Source organism: Ochotona princeps, chromosome 9 (genome assembly GCF_030435755.1).
Source record: "Ochotona princeps isolate mOchPri1 chromosome 9, mOchPri1.hap1, whole genome shotgun sequence".
In the NCBI taxonomy this organism is placed as follows: Eukaryota; Metazoa; Chordata; class Mammalia; order Lagomorpha; family Ochotonidae; genus Ochotona; species Ochotona princeps.
The window spans coordinates 17427475-17447365 of record NC_080840.1 but is presented as its reverse complement, the minus strand read 5'-3'; the positions used below and the strand labels follow the sequence as shown (position 1 = coordinate 17447365).

Sequence of the window (19891 nt, the reverse complement as noted above, 5' to 3'; positions counted from 1 at the left end):
GACCCTTCAGGTCTTCATCGTTTAGGATATGCCCCAAGTGGAAGGTGACATTCTTGGAAAGCAATGTAGCATCTCAGTGTTATCCACCACGAGTAACTGTTCTTAGATACAAAATTGGACAAAGAGAGATTAGCTGTCATGCAAAAGCACTGCCACTGATCATTTGGCAGGTCATTAGCTAGAAATCCCTGAGACCCCTGCTAATCCTCGTCCTGTGGAGCAGGCTTTGCAGCTTGATCCCATTCTCTGAATATTTAATAGCCATTGTTTCCATTTCCATCTCTTTCCAAGAAGATTAAGTGCTTAGAATCAGGAACTGCTTTTCCCAATAGTTGGCAATTTTCTCAGGTTCTTTAACTGATAGTGATTGTGGGATTATTCTCCCCCTGCCAGTTCTAGAATAATGCTTTCCACCAGTATGCCTTTATTCCTCTCCTATTTACACAACAAAATCCCTTTACTCACAAGAGAGGATCATTATTAGTAGCGTATGTGCACTATTTAAAACAATTTTTTTGCAAGAATAGAATTTCTTTTTAAAATCAGAATTCAAAGAAAACTCCAAGCAAACATGTGTCAACAAAGTAGTTTACAAAGCAAATGGGGTAAGAATAAAATAGATTTAGCCCTATGGGAAAAGATTACTGATCCTAGTAGCAAAAAGAATTTTAAAGATTTTTATTTATATAAAGACAACACATTTCACTTATTTCACATATACAGTTTTAAGATTATAATATTTCCTACCTTTCATCCTTCCTTACTTTTCCTTCAAGATACGCTTTGACACATGTGTGTTTACATATTCACACTTGTTTCCGACACACACATACACAAACATTCTAAACACATTCACAGAGGGAACAGAGTTCACACTAAAACATGGTACTTCGTGCTAGAGAGAGTGCTTGTGAATGCATCATAGGCCTTCAGACAATTTTGTTTCTTCTTTCAACACACATTTGTTTATTTGACTCTTACGTTCAGCCTTTATTATCTTTGCTTATAGTAAAATAAGCACTTTATAAAATTTTATTATAGTCAATGTGCATTAAATCTGAGAAGAAAGACATAAGCTCCATTCAGAAAACTAAGAGGCAACAAATCTGTTAGGTTTTCTAAGACACTCTAAGACCAGGAATCCAGAAAATTGGGATGACATGCCAGGGACAAGACACTCAAGGTGGACAGGAATCAAAGTGTTCATGCCAAGCAGACACAGAGGGGACTGCAAACAGTGCATCAGAGCCAAAGACTGCCACCCAAACATCTGTTCCGTCCATACTTTCCGTCAACAATGGCTCAGCATTAAGTTTGCAGACCCACAACTAAGGAACCTGGGAGGTGTTCCAAAGGAAAGCAACCAAAAAAAGAAGCTAAGTGTTTGGAAAAAATTTTATGCAAAAAATAGTCTAAGGGAACTCTTCTTATTTGGGAGAACGGCAGAGAGATTAAGCAAGTCAGAATTAGTAAGAAGACTGATTATCAATGTTCATATAAATCAAGCGTTATGACTCAAGCAAAAGAGAATAATGTCTGTTTCCAAAGATATCATTAGAAAGGACAGACTCATAGCAAATGTAATGTAAATTAGGTTTCTGAAAGAACCATCAATGTATGAAAGTCCAAAGGCAAGTAATACACTTTCAAGGAAGTTAAGGAATCCGCATTTGGTGGTGGTAAGCCCTTCCTAGATGACTTACATTTTTCCCAGAAGCATGATAGATAACATACAAGTTACATCATAAGTCCCATATGATAGATCAAGCTTTGAAAATGGAACAAATATGGTGGTAAAGGCCCAAATGATGCTTTATTTCAACTCAGAGACACTATTTCAGAAGCGCCTTTGTGCTAATGACTGTTCCAGTATAGGGAAAGCTGTACAGAAAGTCATGCAAACCTTACAGATGTTTTCAGAGCTATCCAGAAATAAAGCCCAAGATAGAATTCATAGAACTTCCTGATTCACTTAAAGACAGGGATGACATCAGCAGTCACTGTATCATAAAATGAAATAAGACAAATGCCAAAAAATGGGTAGATAAGCAATTTAGATAAATGTCTATGTTGCGTATATATGTGTACATATATTTAACCCAAACCTTTAAGAACATGTGTACTTTTAGCCCACATACCCTAGCAGTGAATGTAATATTTGACAGCAAGAGACAGAAATGATAAAGATGGAGTGGGAGGTGAGAGGAAACCTAGCCACAAACACTCCCACAGTCAGCACAAGGTGACTACAGCTCTAAAGGACTTGGGCTGGGCTTTGTATGACAAATGCAGTCATTCATGAAGCAAATTGATATTGGTGGTTTGCATCCACCAGAGCAGGGTAGAAGCTCTGGGGGTTCAACTGTAGGGCGTCTTCAAGCTGTATTCTGGGCTTAGTGAAGACTTGAAAGTTTCATACCTGTCTTCAAACACAGTTCATCAAAGTCGTGGCAGCAACTGCTGTAGCTCTTGCACAGGTTGTCACACCGACAATCTGGAGGTCCAACCTCTTGAAGTTCAAAACATCTTCCCTTGCAGGATCCAGAGATGTTGGTCCAGGGGGAATCGGACATTTCTGCAAGAAATGAGAGGCAAAAGCAGTGTGTCAGGCAGTGGGCCATGTCACCATGGAAGAGTGACACCAGGAAGCCACATGTCATAGTTCCAGAGGAGAAGCCTGACTCCACTTGCTACCCATGTGCCCTGACTCCACTCCTGGCCTTCCTGGAGCTACAGTCTCCTCCCTGGTAAAGTGGAAAGATCCATAAAAGTAACTCTAGGTTGAAATGAAAATTAAATGAAACAACTCATGTAAAACAGTGTCAGACACAGAGCAACAAATGTTGCAACTCATGTGACTGCCATTTGTTAGCTATTAGGCTAAAGTTGTGATGGCTAATATCGTACCGATACTAAGGATGCCTACATAAAGCTATACTTTGATCCACACACTTCAAAAACAAGAGCTCAATTCATGATTTACAAATATAGTTTCTAGCAAGAAAAGTTGAGCCCAAACATTCTGAGAAGCATCTCAATATGTGATTGATTCAGAAGACTTACAGTTGCTCCAACTATAAAATCAGCACAGACAGCGAATGCTCTGCAAACAGGAATCCAATCTTGCTTTATCAGAAGCAAATCTTCTATGACTACTTTTCATCTAGCATGATTGTATATATTGAAAGTGACCTGAAACCAACCAAAGTGACTTTCTCCATCAAGAAAGAATGAGTTACCTTAACCTGAAGTGGAGTATTGCCCACCCCTTACACGAATCAGCCCTGCTTAGGCTAATGTGAAAATATCTACCAAATATAAATATGATTTTTCTAAAAAAGAAAAAATAAAAATACAGAACTGTGTTATATATAAAAGATAATGTTAAGTTTTACAACAGATTAAAAGCGATATGCAAAATATAGAAATAAAAGCAGAATGAGAATCAGACATTGGAGGAGCGATGGGCAGAGGGATTAGGAACATGTGCAAGTGCATGGGAAAGACTGTGGTGCAGGTGCCACTTGAGGCGTCTGCATCCTGCCTCTATCTGACCCAGCTTCCTGCCAATGCACCAAGGAGGCAGCAAACACTAACCGAGCACTCGGGGTCCTGTCACACATGCTGGAGACCTGAATAAAGTTCCTGGTCTCTTGCTTGATCCTGGCCAAGCTCTGGCCTGACCCAGCTCCAAAGAGTGAAAGAGATTCTCTCTCGCTAGCTCGCTATTTCTCCACCTTTTGGACATTCTGCCTTTTAAATAAATAAATATAGAATACGTGTCAATAAACTTTTACCCCCATATGAAGCCATTTACAAGAGTTACTTTTGGTGAACATTACACAGAAAGGTGGAAACTTTTTACCTTACAATAGTTGAAGTTTCTAATATTTTACGAATCCACAAGTTGTTGTCTGGCATGTTTGATTTCTGTCTCTCAAATGCATATTATACATATTTGAGTACGTGTGAACATGCATATGTGTGTTTAAATGTATATTGTAATGTACACAACATTATCGTAGTGTTATTTGTATGTATACTAATAGTATAAATAGCATATAGTAAATATAAGTATAAATGGTATGTATACTATTTATCATTTAATTCTAATTATGTAGTTTTCATTTTTCATAATTCACATTTCTTATTTTTAAAATCAAGGGTGAAAGGCAAGAGAAAACAGATGTCAAAGGACACCTCTGAGTCCACTCAATCCATTCAGCTGCACACCCTGTCCACCGCTTGGTCTTTTGTCCTCATCAAAGTAACAGTCACCCCATCCTAGCCTTTATGGCGGCAAATCAATTCAAGTAAAGCCAACACATTCACTAGACCATTAGATGTGAAATGTTTTTGCCTGGCTGATTCTGGGATGTTGCAAGATGTACAAACCACATCAGTCCAGTTTAGGAAATACTGTCAGTTTCCAGTGCAGTGTCTTACCTCTGGTTGATAAACCGCAACTTTCTGTTGACTTCGGCCAGCATATCAGAAGTTGATACTGTACCACAGAAAACTATGAAGAGGAAGAGTTGAAAAGGGGCAGGGGAATATCCTATCATACAAAATAAGGGAGCACTTACAGAATAGTCCTTTTTTGAAGTGATGCTTACAGAGAACCATTCCAACCTACTACATCATACACACAAAAACGCAGGCAGCTCTGCTGATAGTTACAACACGAAGAAGAGGTCTAATGGCACAGTTTCCAGATGTTTACTTGCCTTGCCCTTTTTTCTTCATGGTGCCCCACTAAACATTGGACTTACCCTTGCATCCTGGCCTTTGACTTTTCCCCTCATTATAATCTCTTCCCTAACCCTTTTCATACTTACAGATCTAAAATCTGTAGTCATTTTTCAAATCTTTCATTCATTCTGGGACTTTAATGTTTTCTTATGACAATAGTTATTTATTATGTGTGTCCTTTGCTTCGGTTTTTGAAAGTAACTGTATCTCGTTTAAGAGCTATCCCCTATCAGTTGAAGTCCTTCCTGCCAAGTCTCAAACTGAAGCTAACCTCGTTGAGAATCATGCAGATGCAGTTCATAAAAAGTGTTGCATTCATAACTCTTATTTGAGGCTTATCAACAGCTTCAAATAACACTTAGTTTCAAATAAGAGTTAATTAGAGGATTCCTGTGCTGCAAATTATTCTCACATGGCTTTAATTAGCCAAGAGTAACAGGAAGGAAATGGGAAGGTAGTTGAAGTCATTTAAGAGCTCTCTGGGACTTGTGTGGTGGATCAACAAGCTAATCCTCTATCTTCAAGGGTCAGCATCCCATATCAGCGCCAATTCACATCACAGTTGCTCCACTCCCCATCCAGCTCCCTACTTGTAGCCTGGGAAAGCAGTGAAGGATGGCCCAAGTGCTTGGGACCCTGCACCTGTGTGGGAGACTGGCCAAGGTTCCGGGCTCTTGACTCCCGACTTGGATCAGCTCAGCTCCAACCACTGCGGCCACTGGAGGAGTGAAAAACCTTTAAGGATGGAAAATCTTTATCACTTTGTCTCTCCTTCTCTCTATAAATCTGCCTTTCAAGTAAAAATAAATAAATCTTTTTTTAAAAAAATGAATTCTTCTAATCCAATGGCCCTAAGAAATGTGAAACGCCATTCCCCTTTGTCTATTCATTTAGTTGAGAGGCAGACAGAGAAAAAAAAACTGAAAGAGATGGACAGAAAGAAAGTTCCATCCTCTAGTCCGTTCCCTGAACGTCTCCTATGGCCAGGGATGCTGAAGTCAAGAGCAGAAACTCAACGCAGGTCTCCTCTGCGGTTGTCAGTAATTCAACCACTTCAGACATCATCTCTGCCTTCCCGGGTCCATTTTGACAGAAAGCTGCACTAAGGAGCCAGAGCTGGGTTTCCAAGCAAGGCACACCACTGCAGGACACATAGATGCCTAACTGGCATTTTAAACACGAGGTCCAAAGCCTGCCCCTATAATACCCTTAAATCAAATCAAATCAAATCAAGCAACAGATACAAATATTCACTTCGCCTTCCCAAGACCTGGTTCATCCTGGCCATCTTTCATGACAATTTCTAGCACATCTTCCTCCCATAAGAATTCTGTAACTCATCTCCATATCTTAAATGTTTTAATCCGTACCAAACTGTCTTGTCCTTCCCCCTGCACTCAGCCAAGGAATAAATCTTCAGAACTTCTCTTTCTATTTTACCTGATTCTGTGTCAAGATTCCTGGTCTGATTTCAAGTTTGTACTCTAAAATCTGCTAAGCCCTTTGTTAACTTCAATCAAGAGAACACTGATCAGAACATGTCAGCCTATAAACTACTGCAAGGCATAATGGCAATGGAAGAACCGCTGAACATGTGGTATCCCATAATTTTCATCATTGCTCAACCCTAGCTTCAGACTACTAAAGAAAAGATCTAAGAAACAAAAAGTACTCAGAACACTCAAATCAGAAAAATATGAGATGTTGGATGATGGCTTAGTATCTCTTATGAGTACTTTCATGAGACTCAAATTCTTGTGCTTTTTTAATTACATATTCAAATGATGTTGTTTCACTACGAAGCTAAATCATTTCCAGAATCTTAAAAAGAAATGTTTCAGGTCTATACAAACACACATTTGTTTGTTTTTGAAAGAAACAACAATTTCAAACTTGACAACATACACATTTACATAGAAATCTAGTATTTATAACAACTGCTAGGTACTTGTTTTTCATGAAATCATACTTATATAACTTTAAGGAAAAAACTGACATAAAACATGATTTCTTTCACTCAAATGTTCAATTTATAATCCAGATAGAGAATAGATTTTTTTTTTTTACCTAGGTAAGTGAAACTTTCTTTCAAAAGTATTTCTGGCAGCAGCGAGCCTAGCAGGGAGGATGCCTCTGTTCCCACATTGGGATGGCCGAGTTCAGTTCCTGACTCCAACTTCCTGCTAACGCAGTCCAGAAAGCAGCGATAGTGGCACAAGCCCCTCCCTAAGGCAGAGACCTGGCTTAAGTTCCTGCCTCTAACGTCAGCCTCGCCTGGAGGCAGGTGTCTGGCCGGGAGCTAGTGGACTGGAGCATTCTCCTACCACTCTCACCCTCTTGCTCTCTGTTTCACTCGCTCGCTCACTCTCACTTTCTGTCTTCGTGCCTCTCAAATTTTGAAACAATTAAATAGAAATGTTCCGTGTTAACCTACTTACACAAAAATAGAGTTCTAGAAATCAGGGATCATTTAATTCCGTGACATATGGAAAAATATGGCTAATTAGACTATTGGAAGCGGCCGAATAGATGAGAAAAGTTACACGGAAGCACAAGTTCATCCTCAGTTTCCCGTTGTGCTTTCTTCCTAACTTGTTTGCAAAGTGGAAATTTTCACACCATGAAACTAGCCAGTAAGGGAATCAATATTTATATTTGAAAGCATTTAATTCAACATAAAGCTGGAAGGTTCTTCCAAGTTTTGACTGGTTCTGTTTTCAGCGTTTAAGATATTTCTATCTGTCCTTGGTCCTCAGCCCAGGTGTTTTCCCAAAACTGAGACTGAAGTCTTTAAATGAACTGAAGACTGGTCATGCCACCTGCTTCTCTCAAGAGCATCAGAACAGGACGGTTCCCCCGTGTCTGCTGCCCTGTTTGGAATACAGCCCACAGAGAAAGCTGGGGGCCAGTGTGGGTGACATTCAAGATGCCATCCAACTCTAGAATTTAATACTCTATTATGCCTCCCCTGGAGTATGATTCATTCTTTCTGGCATGCTATCTTGTATTAAATTGCTTCTTTTTTTCTCAGTGTTTCTGACCTCATCCCTTCGCAAGCAGTACTTGCATAGAGAAATACATGTCAGTTTCTCTGCTTTCTAAACGTATGACATTTTATAAATACCCATATGGCATATCACTCCTTTCTTTTTCTTCTCACAGCTGTGGAGCTCATTTTCATAAATACATTTGTGCATATCCACCTGGGACATTTTCAAACACCTGTACTTCCAATATATTTATAAATATAATTTCCTCGTGTAGAAAGACTCCATAAACTACAAGAAACAGCTGTGTGATGAGACTGAAAAATTTAAATTACTATGTCTAACTATTCTAACATTTAAGGGTAGGTGATCAGTAGCATAAATCTAAGTAATTTGCAAATCTTCTAATTAACAAGGAAACATTGTCTTCTTGAATCACAAGACATTGGTAACTTGATAAGGTATAAATTTAGACACTGACCTCAGAGGGGAAAATAAACGTGTCATCATCTATGGATTTCAATAGCCTTAGCAAGGCATTTTGTTCTCAAAATGTTTTTCAGAGAAATAGAAGTAAGATTATTCCTGTTTTCCTGGTTGAAATAAAGGGAGTATAAATTTCATTTAAGCTGGCACAGGCCCTGGCTCTAATTTCAGAATATCTCACTAAAACTATTATGTGTTTTCACTAACAAGTGGTCTTTAATTTGGAGTATAAGCTCCAAATTTAAGAAATGGTTTCAAAGTATGATTTTGAAATTTTGTTGCTCATTATTGACTCAAAAATCTGTGAATACCAAGATTCCTGAATGCTATGTAATTTTTAAAGGATATATTTATTTTCTTTGGAAAGGAAGATTCACAAAGAGAAGGAGAAAGAGAGACAAAGAGAGAGAGAGAGAGAGAGATCTGCCATTCATCCGCTGGCTCACTCCTCAATCAGCCGCAGTGGCCATAATAGAGCCAGTCCAAAGCCAGGAATTAGGAACTTCTCCCAGGTTTCCCATTTGGGCAAGGGCCGGAGGACTTGAGCCACCTCTGCTGCTTTCCCAGGCCACAAGCAGACACCTGGATCGGAAATGGAGCAGCCAGAACGCAAAGAAGACTTGCCTGTAGAGCCACCAACCTCAACACAACCCCCAGGAGATTCTACCAAATGCTAAAGTACATTTAAAAATCACTACACCAGGAGTTGGTGTGTTAGCTCAACTGCGAATCCTCCACCTTGCAGAGCTGCCGTTCCATATGGGCACCAGTTTGTGTCCCAGGAGCTCCATTTATGGATCCAGCTCGCTGCTTATAGCCTGGGAAAGTTTTGGAGGATGGCCCAAAGCCTTGGGACCCTGCACCTTTATGGAACACCCAGAAAAAGCTCCTGCCTTTGGATTAGCTCAGCTCCGGCCATTGAGGCCATTTGGGGAATGAACCAGCAGATGTAAGATCTTTCTCCCTGTCTCTCCTTCTCTCTGTAAAGCTGCCTTTCCAATAAAAATAAGTATGTCTTTTTAAAAAATCAGTATACTAGGACTAGACCCGTGCCATGGTGCAGCACAATATGCCTCCTCCTGTGGCACCAGCATCTCATATGTGTGTCGTTTTGTGCCCAGCTGCTACACTTCCAATCCAGCTCCCTACTTATGGCCTAGGAAAGCAGCAGTGGATGATGGATGATGGTCCCTGCACTCATGTGGGAGACCTGTAACAAGCTCCTGGCTCGCTCCTGGTTTCAGATCATGTCAGCTCTGGTCATTGCAGCCAGCTGGGGAATGAATCAGCTGATGGAAGATTGTGTGTGTGTGTAAAACTCTGCCTTTCATATACTAATAAAGTATTTTTTAAATCACTATGCCAAAGCTCATTCAACAGAGACCTGCAAAGTATCTACACTCCTGAGAATGCAACTCAGAGCTTTTTCTTCCCATTGATGTCAAATCCTGTCTTTGCGTGGGATTTAACATAGTATTACATTCCACCATATTTCTTGTGACACTGATTCCCTGTCAGGATGATGGTTGAGATCTTTCAGCTACCCAGTTCCCTACATCCCCCCATCCCACCATGGAGAAAAAGCTTTTCACTGCAGAATGTGATTCCTAAAAATTTCCCAAATGAATACGATGCTTTTTTTTTTCCTGGTGCAGAGAAAAAAATTCCCTTTTGTCTGTAAGTCACAAGGACAAGCGTTCCTGTGTGAGAGACACATTCGATTTCACATTTCCCCACAAATTTCATCAGTACACATTTAAACTACCTTTTAAGCCACCAAACTTCATGATGAATTAGGCTGAGCTTTCCAATCTCTGTTAGGTATTCGCCAGGTCACAAATTTCCCTTGTTTTTCAAGTGTTAAATCGCTCATATTTCAAAGAAGTCATTTCATTTCCACTTAAAGACTGAAAGAACAGCTAAGCCATGTGTTTTGCCATAACACCAGGAACACACAGCCAGGCACACATACCCAAGTGTTGCTCGCTTGCACGCACCAAGTCCTCGGACGGTCCCAAGGACAAATCAAATGGGCCAGATCAGATGCTTGTGATGAAGACAACACTGCACTTGATATTTACATTTTCTTCAAAAATACATTCCCACCATCTCATTCACCTGTATGCCCATTCCGTTTGCCCAACAGAATTGGAATGACATCTCCTTATTTCCTATCTCCTAATAAATCTATATATCTCTTATGATCTGGTAAAAGAAATCATTTCATCATCACTTCCACCCAATCATTAAGTCTTGATAACAAATGCTATTAATAAGCATGATAGTTAATTAATTATGACAGTTTGTTGGCAGTTTCACAGCCTTGGAACTAACACCCCAGGCCACAGAGCAGCCAGGAGACAACGAGCATGCGCAGAGCTTTCTCTGCCACTGTTACAGACCCCAAGCGGTAATAGTCCCTGAACAAGAAACTGTTTGCTTTTAAATGAGTAGCTCAAGCTCAGCTCAGTCTGAAACTAGCTCTGTTTTAGTTCTGGGCTCCTTTCTTTACTGAAGCAACCTTAAAATCCAGGATTTCTTTTTGTCCAGTAAGAGTTGCTGAAAACAGGCATGGCTCCTTCCCTTCCAGGATCTAATTCTAACATGTATAGAACAAGTCACTCAGTGACTGCTGGTTGGAAGTCCTTACTAACAAAACAGCCAATCGCTTGTATTCTTCGAGAGAGGGGCTTTCCTAAGCACATGTAGCATTTAAAAAAATGAAAGCTCTCTGCACTCCACTTCCACTCCATTCCCACAGTAGTGTTTATTCAGGAGCAAGCAACTACAGGGCCTACCTAAAATGCAAGCTGTAACAAACAAAAACAGAAAGCACACAGGCACACCAAAACTCAGACTGGGACTTCCACTGCCTTGTTTTCTAAAGCCAGGCTTCACCTAGCCAGAAGGTTGGCCCATACATTATTTTAGATGATATCATAAAGCCCTAAAATAAGCAATGATTTAATAATTCAGGAAGCAAATCTCTTCGAGTGGTTTAAGGTGATTTGATTCACAGATTACTAGACTACACTGTTTTCCCAGAGCTAGCATTGATTCACTAATTCTTATAATTATTTCTTATGGCATATGGAAATAATTTATTGCCCAAAAATATACTCAAGGATTAATAGATCTAGTCTCTATCCTGCACATGTCCATGTAGAAAGCACAAAGCTTTAAGACACAATGCAGACAATCACAGACTTTTCTTTTTCTAGTGAGAAACCCACTCAGCCTCCTCCTCACAGGACAGCTCTGTAGAAGTGACTTGTCCCGGACCACAGGCACACCACACAGCTACAAGGTGCCACTCTGGTACTTGCACGACAATTTTCCAAAAAGAGATCAACTTTGAAATCGACCCATGACTCGCTTTCACAATTCATTAAGGAAACAGTGCTTGATTCTGTTAGTATCAGTTTTAGCCAAAGTCAGGAAGATAAAACAGTAGATCCTTCCTAGGGTGTGTTGGAAAGAACCAGCAGATGGCTCTCAAGTTCCTAACTTCCCACAGGAGGCTCACCACCTTGTCTGTTCTGGCACGGTCAGCATAAATGGGGGTGAAAGAGAAGCCTTTGAAGAGAGGTTTGTCAGCAATAAAAATCACAGTCTGATGCCCGGAATTGCCCTCTCCTCTCTCTCTTCAGGGAAAGACAAGTTAATTTTGCCCATTCGGCTCTCAGGGGATACAATGTTTATGATCTGAATTTCTCACGTCTACCCCAATGGCACCCCCTATGTTAGCTCAGTAACCCATTTCTAATGTTATTCTTTCAACTTTCTGGCATGACTCCAAAATCATGCATCACTGTAGGTATCACCACTTGGCTCAAAAGAAAACTCAGTGCTACCTAAGCAGAGACAGGTGATAGAGTCTTTCACAATGATCTGATCTTAAAAATACAGAGAAACAATAAATGCACAGGAAGACAGACAGACACACTACAATGTCCGACGTCCGGGAAAGTCAAGGAAATATTGCCCCCTAAAGTAACTGCTACTTAAAAGGTAATTTTTACTTCTGAATCCATCAGTGGCTCCAATTTCCAGGAAATTAACCAACTCATTGCTTAAGACCTGGTCAGTTAAGCCTTCTGCATGTGCACAAGGAGCCCGTTCATAAGATTTCCCACACTGCCTGTGGTGCAGTATATTGTAAAAGAAATGTCTTTCACTCCAGTTCTATTAGGTCAAAGTGTGTTGTGACTTACCTTTCCATAATCATGCCAGAAGAAAACACAATAAATGCATATGACCCCTGTAAACTTAAAAAGCACCACCTATCTTTTTACATTTTTCCAATTTTGGTTAAATTTGAAACTTTTACTGCTTTCATCAAGACAGTACACTGCCTTTTTTTATTTCCATTCCTTTATGCTAGATCAAAGCTTTCTGGTGGCCAATATACAATCAGCATCCTGTACTATAAGAGCAAATCAGCTTTGCTTATCCCCAGTGTTAAATCAGTGCCTCTACACACCACTTATTCTTTGGTCTTGGCTAAGTGCAAGAGTTTTGGTTGTATCTCAGCATTTACAAATTTTACAACAAAAAGATACAAGGAGCCAGTTACTATGATGCCATCATAAATGTGGACTAATTGAAACTACATTCTCTTGTCTAAATACTACAAATAGGTTTCTACCTCCCAGAGAAATCTAAAACTAAGTTATAATGCAGTATCACTTTAAAGATGAATTTCTTAGTGGTTGATTTCTTCTCACACAATATTTTTAAAGAGCTGAAAAATGCAAACATTTGAGTCATTTACCTGTAGGGAGGCCTTCATCCCATCCTTCTGCCCTCTTAATTCGACTTGCTGTGAATCCTAAGCATATATTGACTCCAAGGGCAAAAGTGAACAGGGACATTATCTGAAGGAATAAAGAGATCAAGTTGTCAAACACACTAACAAGACTGAATCAAACCACATAAAGCCAGTTCAGATCACTTCACCATCTCCAGCCCCACAACTCCCAAAATGCAGCCTCAGACACTATCTTCATGTTCACCAGAAGAAAGAAAAATGCAAACTCAAAAGTAACAGTCTGAAGCCTCTGTGTTCCCCTTGTCGGTCCATCACTCTCTTACCTGATAGAAGTGCAACGAGCTTCTCCCAGCCATGCCAGCGAATTCTTGGAAAGCCTTCCCACACTGCGTTTAGCTCTGCCGGCACTAGATGCACTGCTCTTGGCGCTGTGAGTTCAGTCTATTAACTACAAGCAATCCCACCTGGGAGGTTGACAGGCTCATCTGATTTGTCCAGGACTTGATTTCATCACGGTTGGTTCACAAATCACAGCCCTGAGCCTAAGAGGCTTAAGGCACCCTCCTCCTCCTCCCCACCTCTGCGTGGGCCCCTCCCCTAACACACAGACACTTTCATGTGGTATCCTCTGGCAACATGAGGGCTTCTTATGTTGCTGTAGCCAATAACAGTGCATGTTCATTTTCCTTCCCTCACAAAAACATGGCTTGTCAAAAAGAAACCAAATGTGTTTTATCCGATAAAAGTGAAACAGAACTGCAAGGCTTTCCACCAGCCTTAAGCCTTTAACGTTTACAATGCAGTTATTCAATGCCACTTGTGAAAAAAAAAAGGAAGAGAGAGAGAAAGAGAAAGAAAGAAAGAGAAAGAGAGAAAGGGAAAAGAAACAAAAGGGAAGTTTTATAATTTATAAGCCTAATAACTTTCCCTGTCTTTCCCCTTTATTTCTTTTTCTGGAAGTTTGGACAACACTGTCCCTATTACCACTTCCTCAGCTCCTTCTGACTGCTCAAATGTTTCTCACGATGAAATCTCCCAGAATTGCAACTAGCACGAGAGATAGCATTATGGTCCCCCTTGTTGTTCTTAAAGTTCAAAGCAACTTTTATCAAAATACAAAGAATGCCAGCTAAGCAGCATAAAGTCTTCCAGTCTCTGCTCCTTCTTGCAGAAAAAGAAAAAACCGGTAACTTATTTAGTAGTGGGTTTTGAGGGGGCAGGGAGAGCACTGGGGTGGCAGCTGGGGGCTTGAGGGGAGGGTCAATGACAGAGGAAGCTGTAGAGGAAAATACCCCAAATTTTTTTTTAATGTGGGAATTTTATTAGCAAGTGAAGTTAGGAAGGAAATCTCAGTGGCATAAGAAATTAGATCTAAGGAATTATTTTTCTGGTTATTTCCTAGTTAAAGTATTAGCCACCAAATACTGCCCTTTGAGTTAGAGTCTCTGTATGAAGCCATTTGGCAATCAAGATACTGCTTTTTTTTTTTTTCTAAGCAGGACACGTTTAACAGAAGAAATTAAGGCCTTTCAACTTGAGAGTTGTTTAAACATTGAACGCCTTCAGGATCCAGAGGAGGGGAGGTTTGTTTTGGTTTGTTCCCCTGCCAGGCCCAGGGCTATCATTCTTGCACAGCGCATGTGTGCGTCCATAAACAAATGCAGGACTCACCATGCAGCAAATCACGAAAGGAGCGGTGGCTCTGCTCGAGTAAAACACGGTCACACTAAGGCAAGGTTTGTTTATAGCGGATTGTGAAGTAGGCCTGGGGTTCATTATAAATTCTAGAATTTAGTAACAGCTGGATGAAACAGAAACTGCTCTGCCCAATTTGAAGTTGCCGCTCTCAGACCGTCTCAGCTTTGCACTCGCCCGGGGGTGGGGGGCTGATGAATCAGGCTCATGAGTTTTTCTCTTTAGGGCTCTGGCCTTTAGTATATATGCCGTTCTGCACTGCTTTGGGGTTGCATATTAAGAAGGCTTATAAAAGATGTGAACTTCATGTACGATTTTTCTACTCTTCATGTTAAATTTCAACAACCAATTTGCCACGTTGGAGGGAAACAGTAAGACAGAGGAGAATCTCAAAGAAGTCCTGCCATGTCACTGCATGCCACAGGCTCCAAATGTCCTAAAACTCCAGCCTCTTCCTCTCTCCAACCTCCGCGGATTTGGTTACCACGGTCCAGCAACTTCAGACTCTGCCTGCTGTAGAAACCCAGCTTGAGGACAACAAAACCACCTTTGAAAGAGGAAATTGGAGTTCAGAAGCTAAACATCATCTATTAAGTTATTTTGATGTGCAGCCTAGCTGTGCCGGGGTGGGGAAGCTGCATAGCGTAATCACTGAGTTCATCCATAATTGGCTTGCACATAATTGACAGCACTTATTATTCCTTATTCCAAAGGATTGAGCTCTACAACTATGTCCACTCACTGCTCTGCTGAACAATTTTAACTTCTACCAGGTCAATGTGCATAAGGAATCACTAACACGTGCACACATACCCATCTACACACACAAACATGCACACACACATACACAACTCCTAACAACTAAGCAGAATTCTTCTGCTAGTTCAAAATCCTTGTCAAAAGCATGACCAAAGTCCCTACCTCAGGTATTCAATAGACTGCAAAAAACAAATATCCCTCCTTATCTGAAGTTGCAGATACCAAAAAGCCTGAGAATGCATAAAGTAACTGGAGAAAATCAGTGCAAAATGACTCCAATAGGATCCAAAAATCTTCCACTGGAAAATCAAATGAAGAATGTTCACCTGCTGTGGTGTTGAACATTTGGGTAGAAGGTCAAAGTGGCTAGCTCAGCAAACAAGACAAGGTATGAACAAGGCAGAGAAACTAACATTTCAGAGAACACTGCCCCCTGGCAGAAGAAAACCTAGAACAGCCTTAGTCCCTAGAAATTATGATTCTGGAGCTCTGTGGGCCCTCCCCCTTATCCTGAGGACTTTTTTAAAACATTGCTGTGTTTGTCTTACTCTCCCAGAATTCTGATTCATGAGACCTAGGAAGGAGGGGGAAGAAAGGGAAGCATGGAGACCAGAAAAGAATAGCACAATAGATTATTCTAATGCAAGTCATAGAAAGACCACACGAAGAAAAACAACATTCAAATAAATCACTCTTCATTAATTTGTCTATGCCTTGCATGTTGTATTGTTTGGCTTCAGTAATAATTTACCTACACTATTGATGGCCTTCTCCACTAATTGGGCATGAAAGTGTAGATCTTTTCATGATAAATTATGGCTGCTCCTCATCAGCAAACTGCACGTTGCAGAGTGGTATTTCTCTTCTCTTTGCTGCTGGTACAAAGCAGCAGTGTGTGTGTTACTTAATTGCACTACAGTGGTTGCATTTATACAAATGCACAGTCTATCTTTTCATGAAATGATTCTATGAATCCTTGTTTCCAAATCCTGACGAAGATAAGAGGGCTGGAGGTTAGCAGTGAGATTTGAAAGATGCATGAAGGCAAGTTTTCATTCTTGTTTCCTGTAGTAATAGCAAAATTATCATTGACTGGCCTATCTACTTCCAATCTCATCATCCAGAACTGACACTGCTGAACTTGGTTCACCATTAGTCCCAGCACCATTCTTGGACCGTGTCTTGATCTAGACAATTGCTGACCACTTGATTTTCAGTCGTATCATCGAGCAGTAACTATAGGACAGGCTCTACAAAAGTAAGGAAACAATATTCATGTATATTCTTCATTTTCTGTTTCAAAATTCTTTCTTAGTCTTGTTTCCAAATTCTGTTATATTAAGAACAGAAACTTCAGAAGAAAAACTTGACAAGTATATTTGCAAAAAGGATTTACTCATCTAAATTAAGCAGAAGACTAAATTAAGCAGAAGATTTTGACAGTTAATAGAGAGACAAGCTGGCTCAATTGTTCCCACATTCCAGGACTAGAAAAATATAAAGAAAAAGTAGATACGATTTAAGATTCTAAACAGCACAAAATTGTATTGGCAATCTGGGATTGGAATGAAGGAATGACTGTCCAGATGCCAATAGGAGTTACACTATTAGTTATTATGCAACTGAAAGCTGAAATCAATGCCATGCATTATTCAATGACTGCAACTTACATCACAAACTTTCATGTGTTACCTTTTCTTCCAATGGAATCCAGGCATAAAGCCCTACACTAACACAGCCATCCCTCCACTAACATTCAAGCATTGCACACGTACTCAGTAGCTCCTATGACACATCATAGCCTGCTCTGGACACCAATCATGCTACATAGGGAACTGAACCCGGCATTGTCTTTGCCTTCCATGTTGATCACATACAAACATAAATGGAAAATTGCTACTATGGTAATTGCAGAAGTATAGAGGTAAATTATTAGGAGTACATATAATTCACATTTGACCTTGTCAGGAAAATTAAAAAAAAACTGTGGAAAGTGTCGATTGAGCTGTGCTCGGAAAGGTAGGTGGAAATAATTATTTAAGAAAAGAAAAAGAATTTCAGACAGAAGGAACAGAACATCCAAAGATTCTATATACAATCAGAGGCTTGACCAATCAGAGGTTGGCTAACATAGGGAGAACAGAACAGAACAGAGTGAGTGAGACTGTGGTCAGAGCCCTATCCTATACCCAGGACCTCATCAGTCCCCTTATTCAGAATTATCTGTATCCTAAAAACAATGTCTTGATCCTGCAGACATGGGATCTGACTTTAAAGCATTAATCTCCACACAGTGTGACTATGAACTGGGAAGAGTTAAGAATGCATAGACGAATCAGTTTGCAAAGTATAGCAGTAAAGGTTACAGCGGCTTAGATGGTGGGGGCCATGATGTTGGAGAGGAAAAGGAGTGGGAAGGTAAGAAACCAGTGAGCAGGCGAAGGGCAGTAAGACTGATGAGGAGCAAGAAAGTCTTAAAGGTGACTTCTGAGTTATGCCATATTGAAAATTATCAAGACCAAATTCATATTCAGTGACACCATACCCTAAGTTTTAGTTGTGATATAACTAAGATACAGAAATATTTTTCTATAAACTATTTGCTAATACCCTAGAATTAAACAGTGAAAACCAAGGACATGGCTAGTAGCTTTAAAATCTTCATCAACAGTCTTTAAAAATCACCTAAGCCAGTTGATTTATAGTCATGTTCCATTGGACTTTAAAACAATAAAATGTGGCCTGGTGCAGTAGTCTAGTGGCAAGAGTCCTTGCCTTGCATACCCAGGATCCCATATGCATGCCAGTTCATATCCTGGCTAATCCACTTTCTTTTTTTTTTTCTTTTGGAATTTAAAGATAAGTTTATTACAGGGTAAAACAGTTCAAAACCTTTGCATAGGTTGCTTTTTTTTTTTACATAGGTCAGCTTGACCTAATATTTTTTTTTATTCATTGATTACATTGTATTGTGTGATACAGTTTTATAGGTACTGGGATTCTCCCCACCCCTCCCCGCACCCTCCCCCCATGGTGGATTACTCCACCTTGTTGCATGACCGCAGTTCACGTTCATTTGAGATTCCCTCTTTGAAGGCATAAACTAAACATAGAGTCCAAAGTCTTATAGTCTAACCCACTTTCCATACAGCTCCCTGCTTGTGGCCTGGGGAAGCAGTAGAGGATAACCCAAAGTCTTGGGAGGGAAGGAAGGAAGGAAGGAAAAAAGGCAAGCAGCCATGTGACATTTTCAAAATGATATTATAATAATAAGTGTGGGAAACCTAGAAGAAGCTCCTGGCTCCTGCCTTCAGGTCGGCTCAGCTCCAGCCATTGCGGCAACTTGGACAGTGAATCAGTGGATGGAAGATCTTCTACTCTGTTTCTCCTCCTCTCTGTATATCTGACTTTCCAATAAAAAAGACAATAAAAATGAATTTATTCATAACTGAGATTTTAAATTAATTAATTTCCAAAAATAATTCAGCTTTGCCCCAAGTTCTCACTCAAAGTGAAACATTTATTTGAAACTTCTGACTCAGTTTGCTTCTTTTCAGCTGCTATTAAACATTCATTCTAAAGTTCAGGCAGAAAGAGAGATTGTACCAGTTAGGAAAGATGGGAGAGCAGCAGGTGTGTGGACCTGGCAGAAGTTTCCATCTTTGAATTCACTTTGAATTGTGATTATGTAACAGACAAGCACAAATGGGTTGGTAAGTAACTTGAGAAAATTATTGGATTTAAAGTTTACCAAATGATTGAGGTTCCACCCTTTGCCCTTCAGTCTCACACTGGCACATGGACATAAGATGGTCAATCCTACCAGAGGGCACAAACCCAGAGGGGCAGGGACATGTATCTGGGTCAGTAGCTAAGATGCCAGAGGGATGTCCACATCCCATTGCAGAGTGCATGGATTCGAGTCCATCTTTCTTCCAGTCTCAGCCTCCCCTGAAAACATACCCTGGGGAGGAGCAGTGAGAACTGAAATTGTTGGGTTTCTGCAACACATGGAAGACCCAGGTTCAGTTTCAAAGCTTGTCCAAGCCAGTCCTAGCTGCTGAAGATCTGTGGCCTGTCTGTCTGTATATCTCTGTCTCTCAAATAAGTGAAATAAGTAAACTAAAGAAAAAGAAAGAGAAGGGAAGGAGAAGGAAGGAAGGAAGGAAGGAAGGAAGGAAGGAAGGAAGGAAGGAAGGAAGGTAGGTGACATTTTCAAATTGGTATAATAATAAGCTATTGAGCCGTGTCTAAACACCAGGTCTCCTAACCCAGCTTAGGCAGCTTGCAGGGAGGATAACTCTATTATACCACGTGAGGGCCTCAACTCAACATGTCCAAAATATGGCTACCTAAACCAGCAGCTTGCCCTCTTCACTTCTTTTCATGAAAGCCTTAAGACCACTTTTTGTTCTAATACAGACTTTTCTCGTTTTTTTTC

The 19891-nt window shown here is 40.3% G+C and overlaps 1 protein-coding gene across 5 annotated transcripts in view; it reads right to left on the bottom strand.

Annotated features, from left to right (window-relative positions):
* ENPP2 (ectonucleotide pyrophosphatase/phosphodiesterase 2) overlaps positions 1 to 19891 on the bottom strand; it is a 107323-nt gene that overhangs the window by 63986 nt on the left and 23446 nt on the right. For 4 of the 5 annotated variants that reach the window (XM_058668523.1, XM_058668524.1, XM_058668525.1 and 1 more), the window contains exons 2-3: positions 13000 to 13102; positions 2420 to 2575 (exon numbers count right to left, since the gene is read on the bottom strand). In XM_058668523.1, the coding sequence (XP_058524506.1) occupies positions 2420 to 2575; positions 13000 to 13102 (259 nt within the window). Of the gene's footprint in view, positions 1 to 2419; positions 2576 to 12999; positions 13103 to 13319; positions 13570 to 19891 lie in introns of those variants that run through there. The other variant, XM_058668527.1, reaches the window with a different exon arrangement.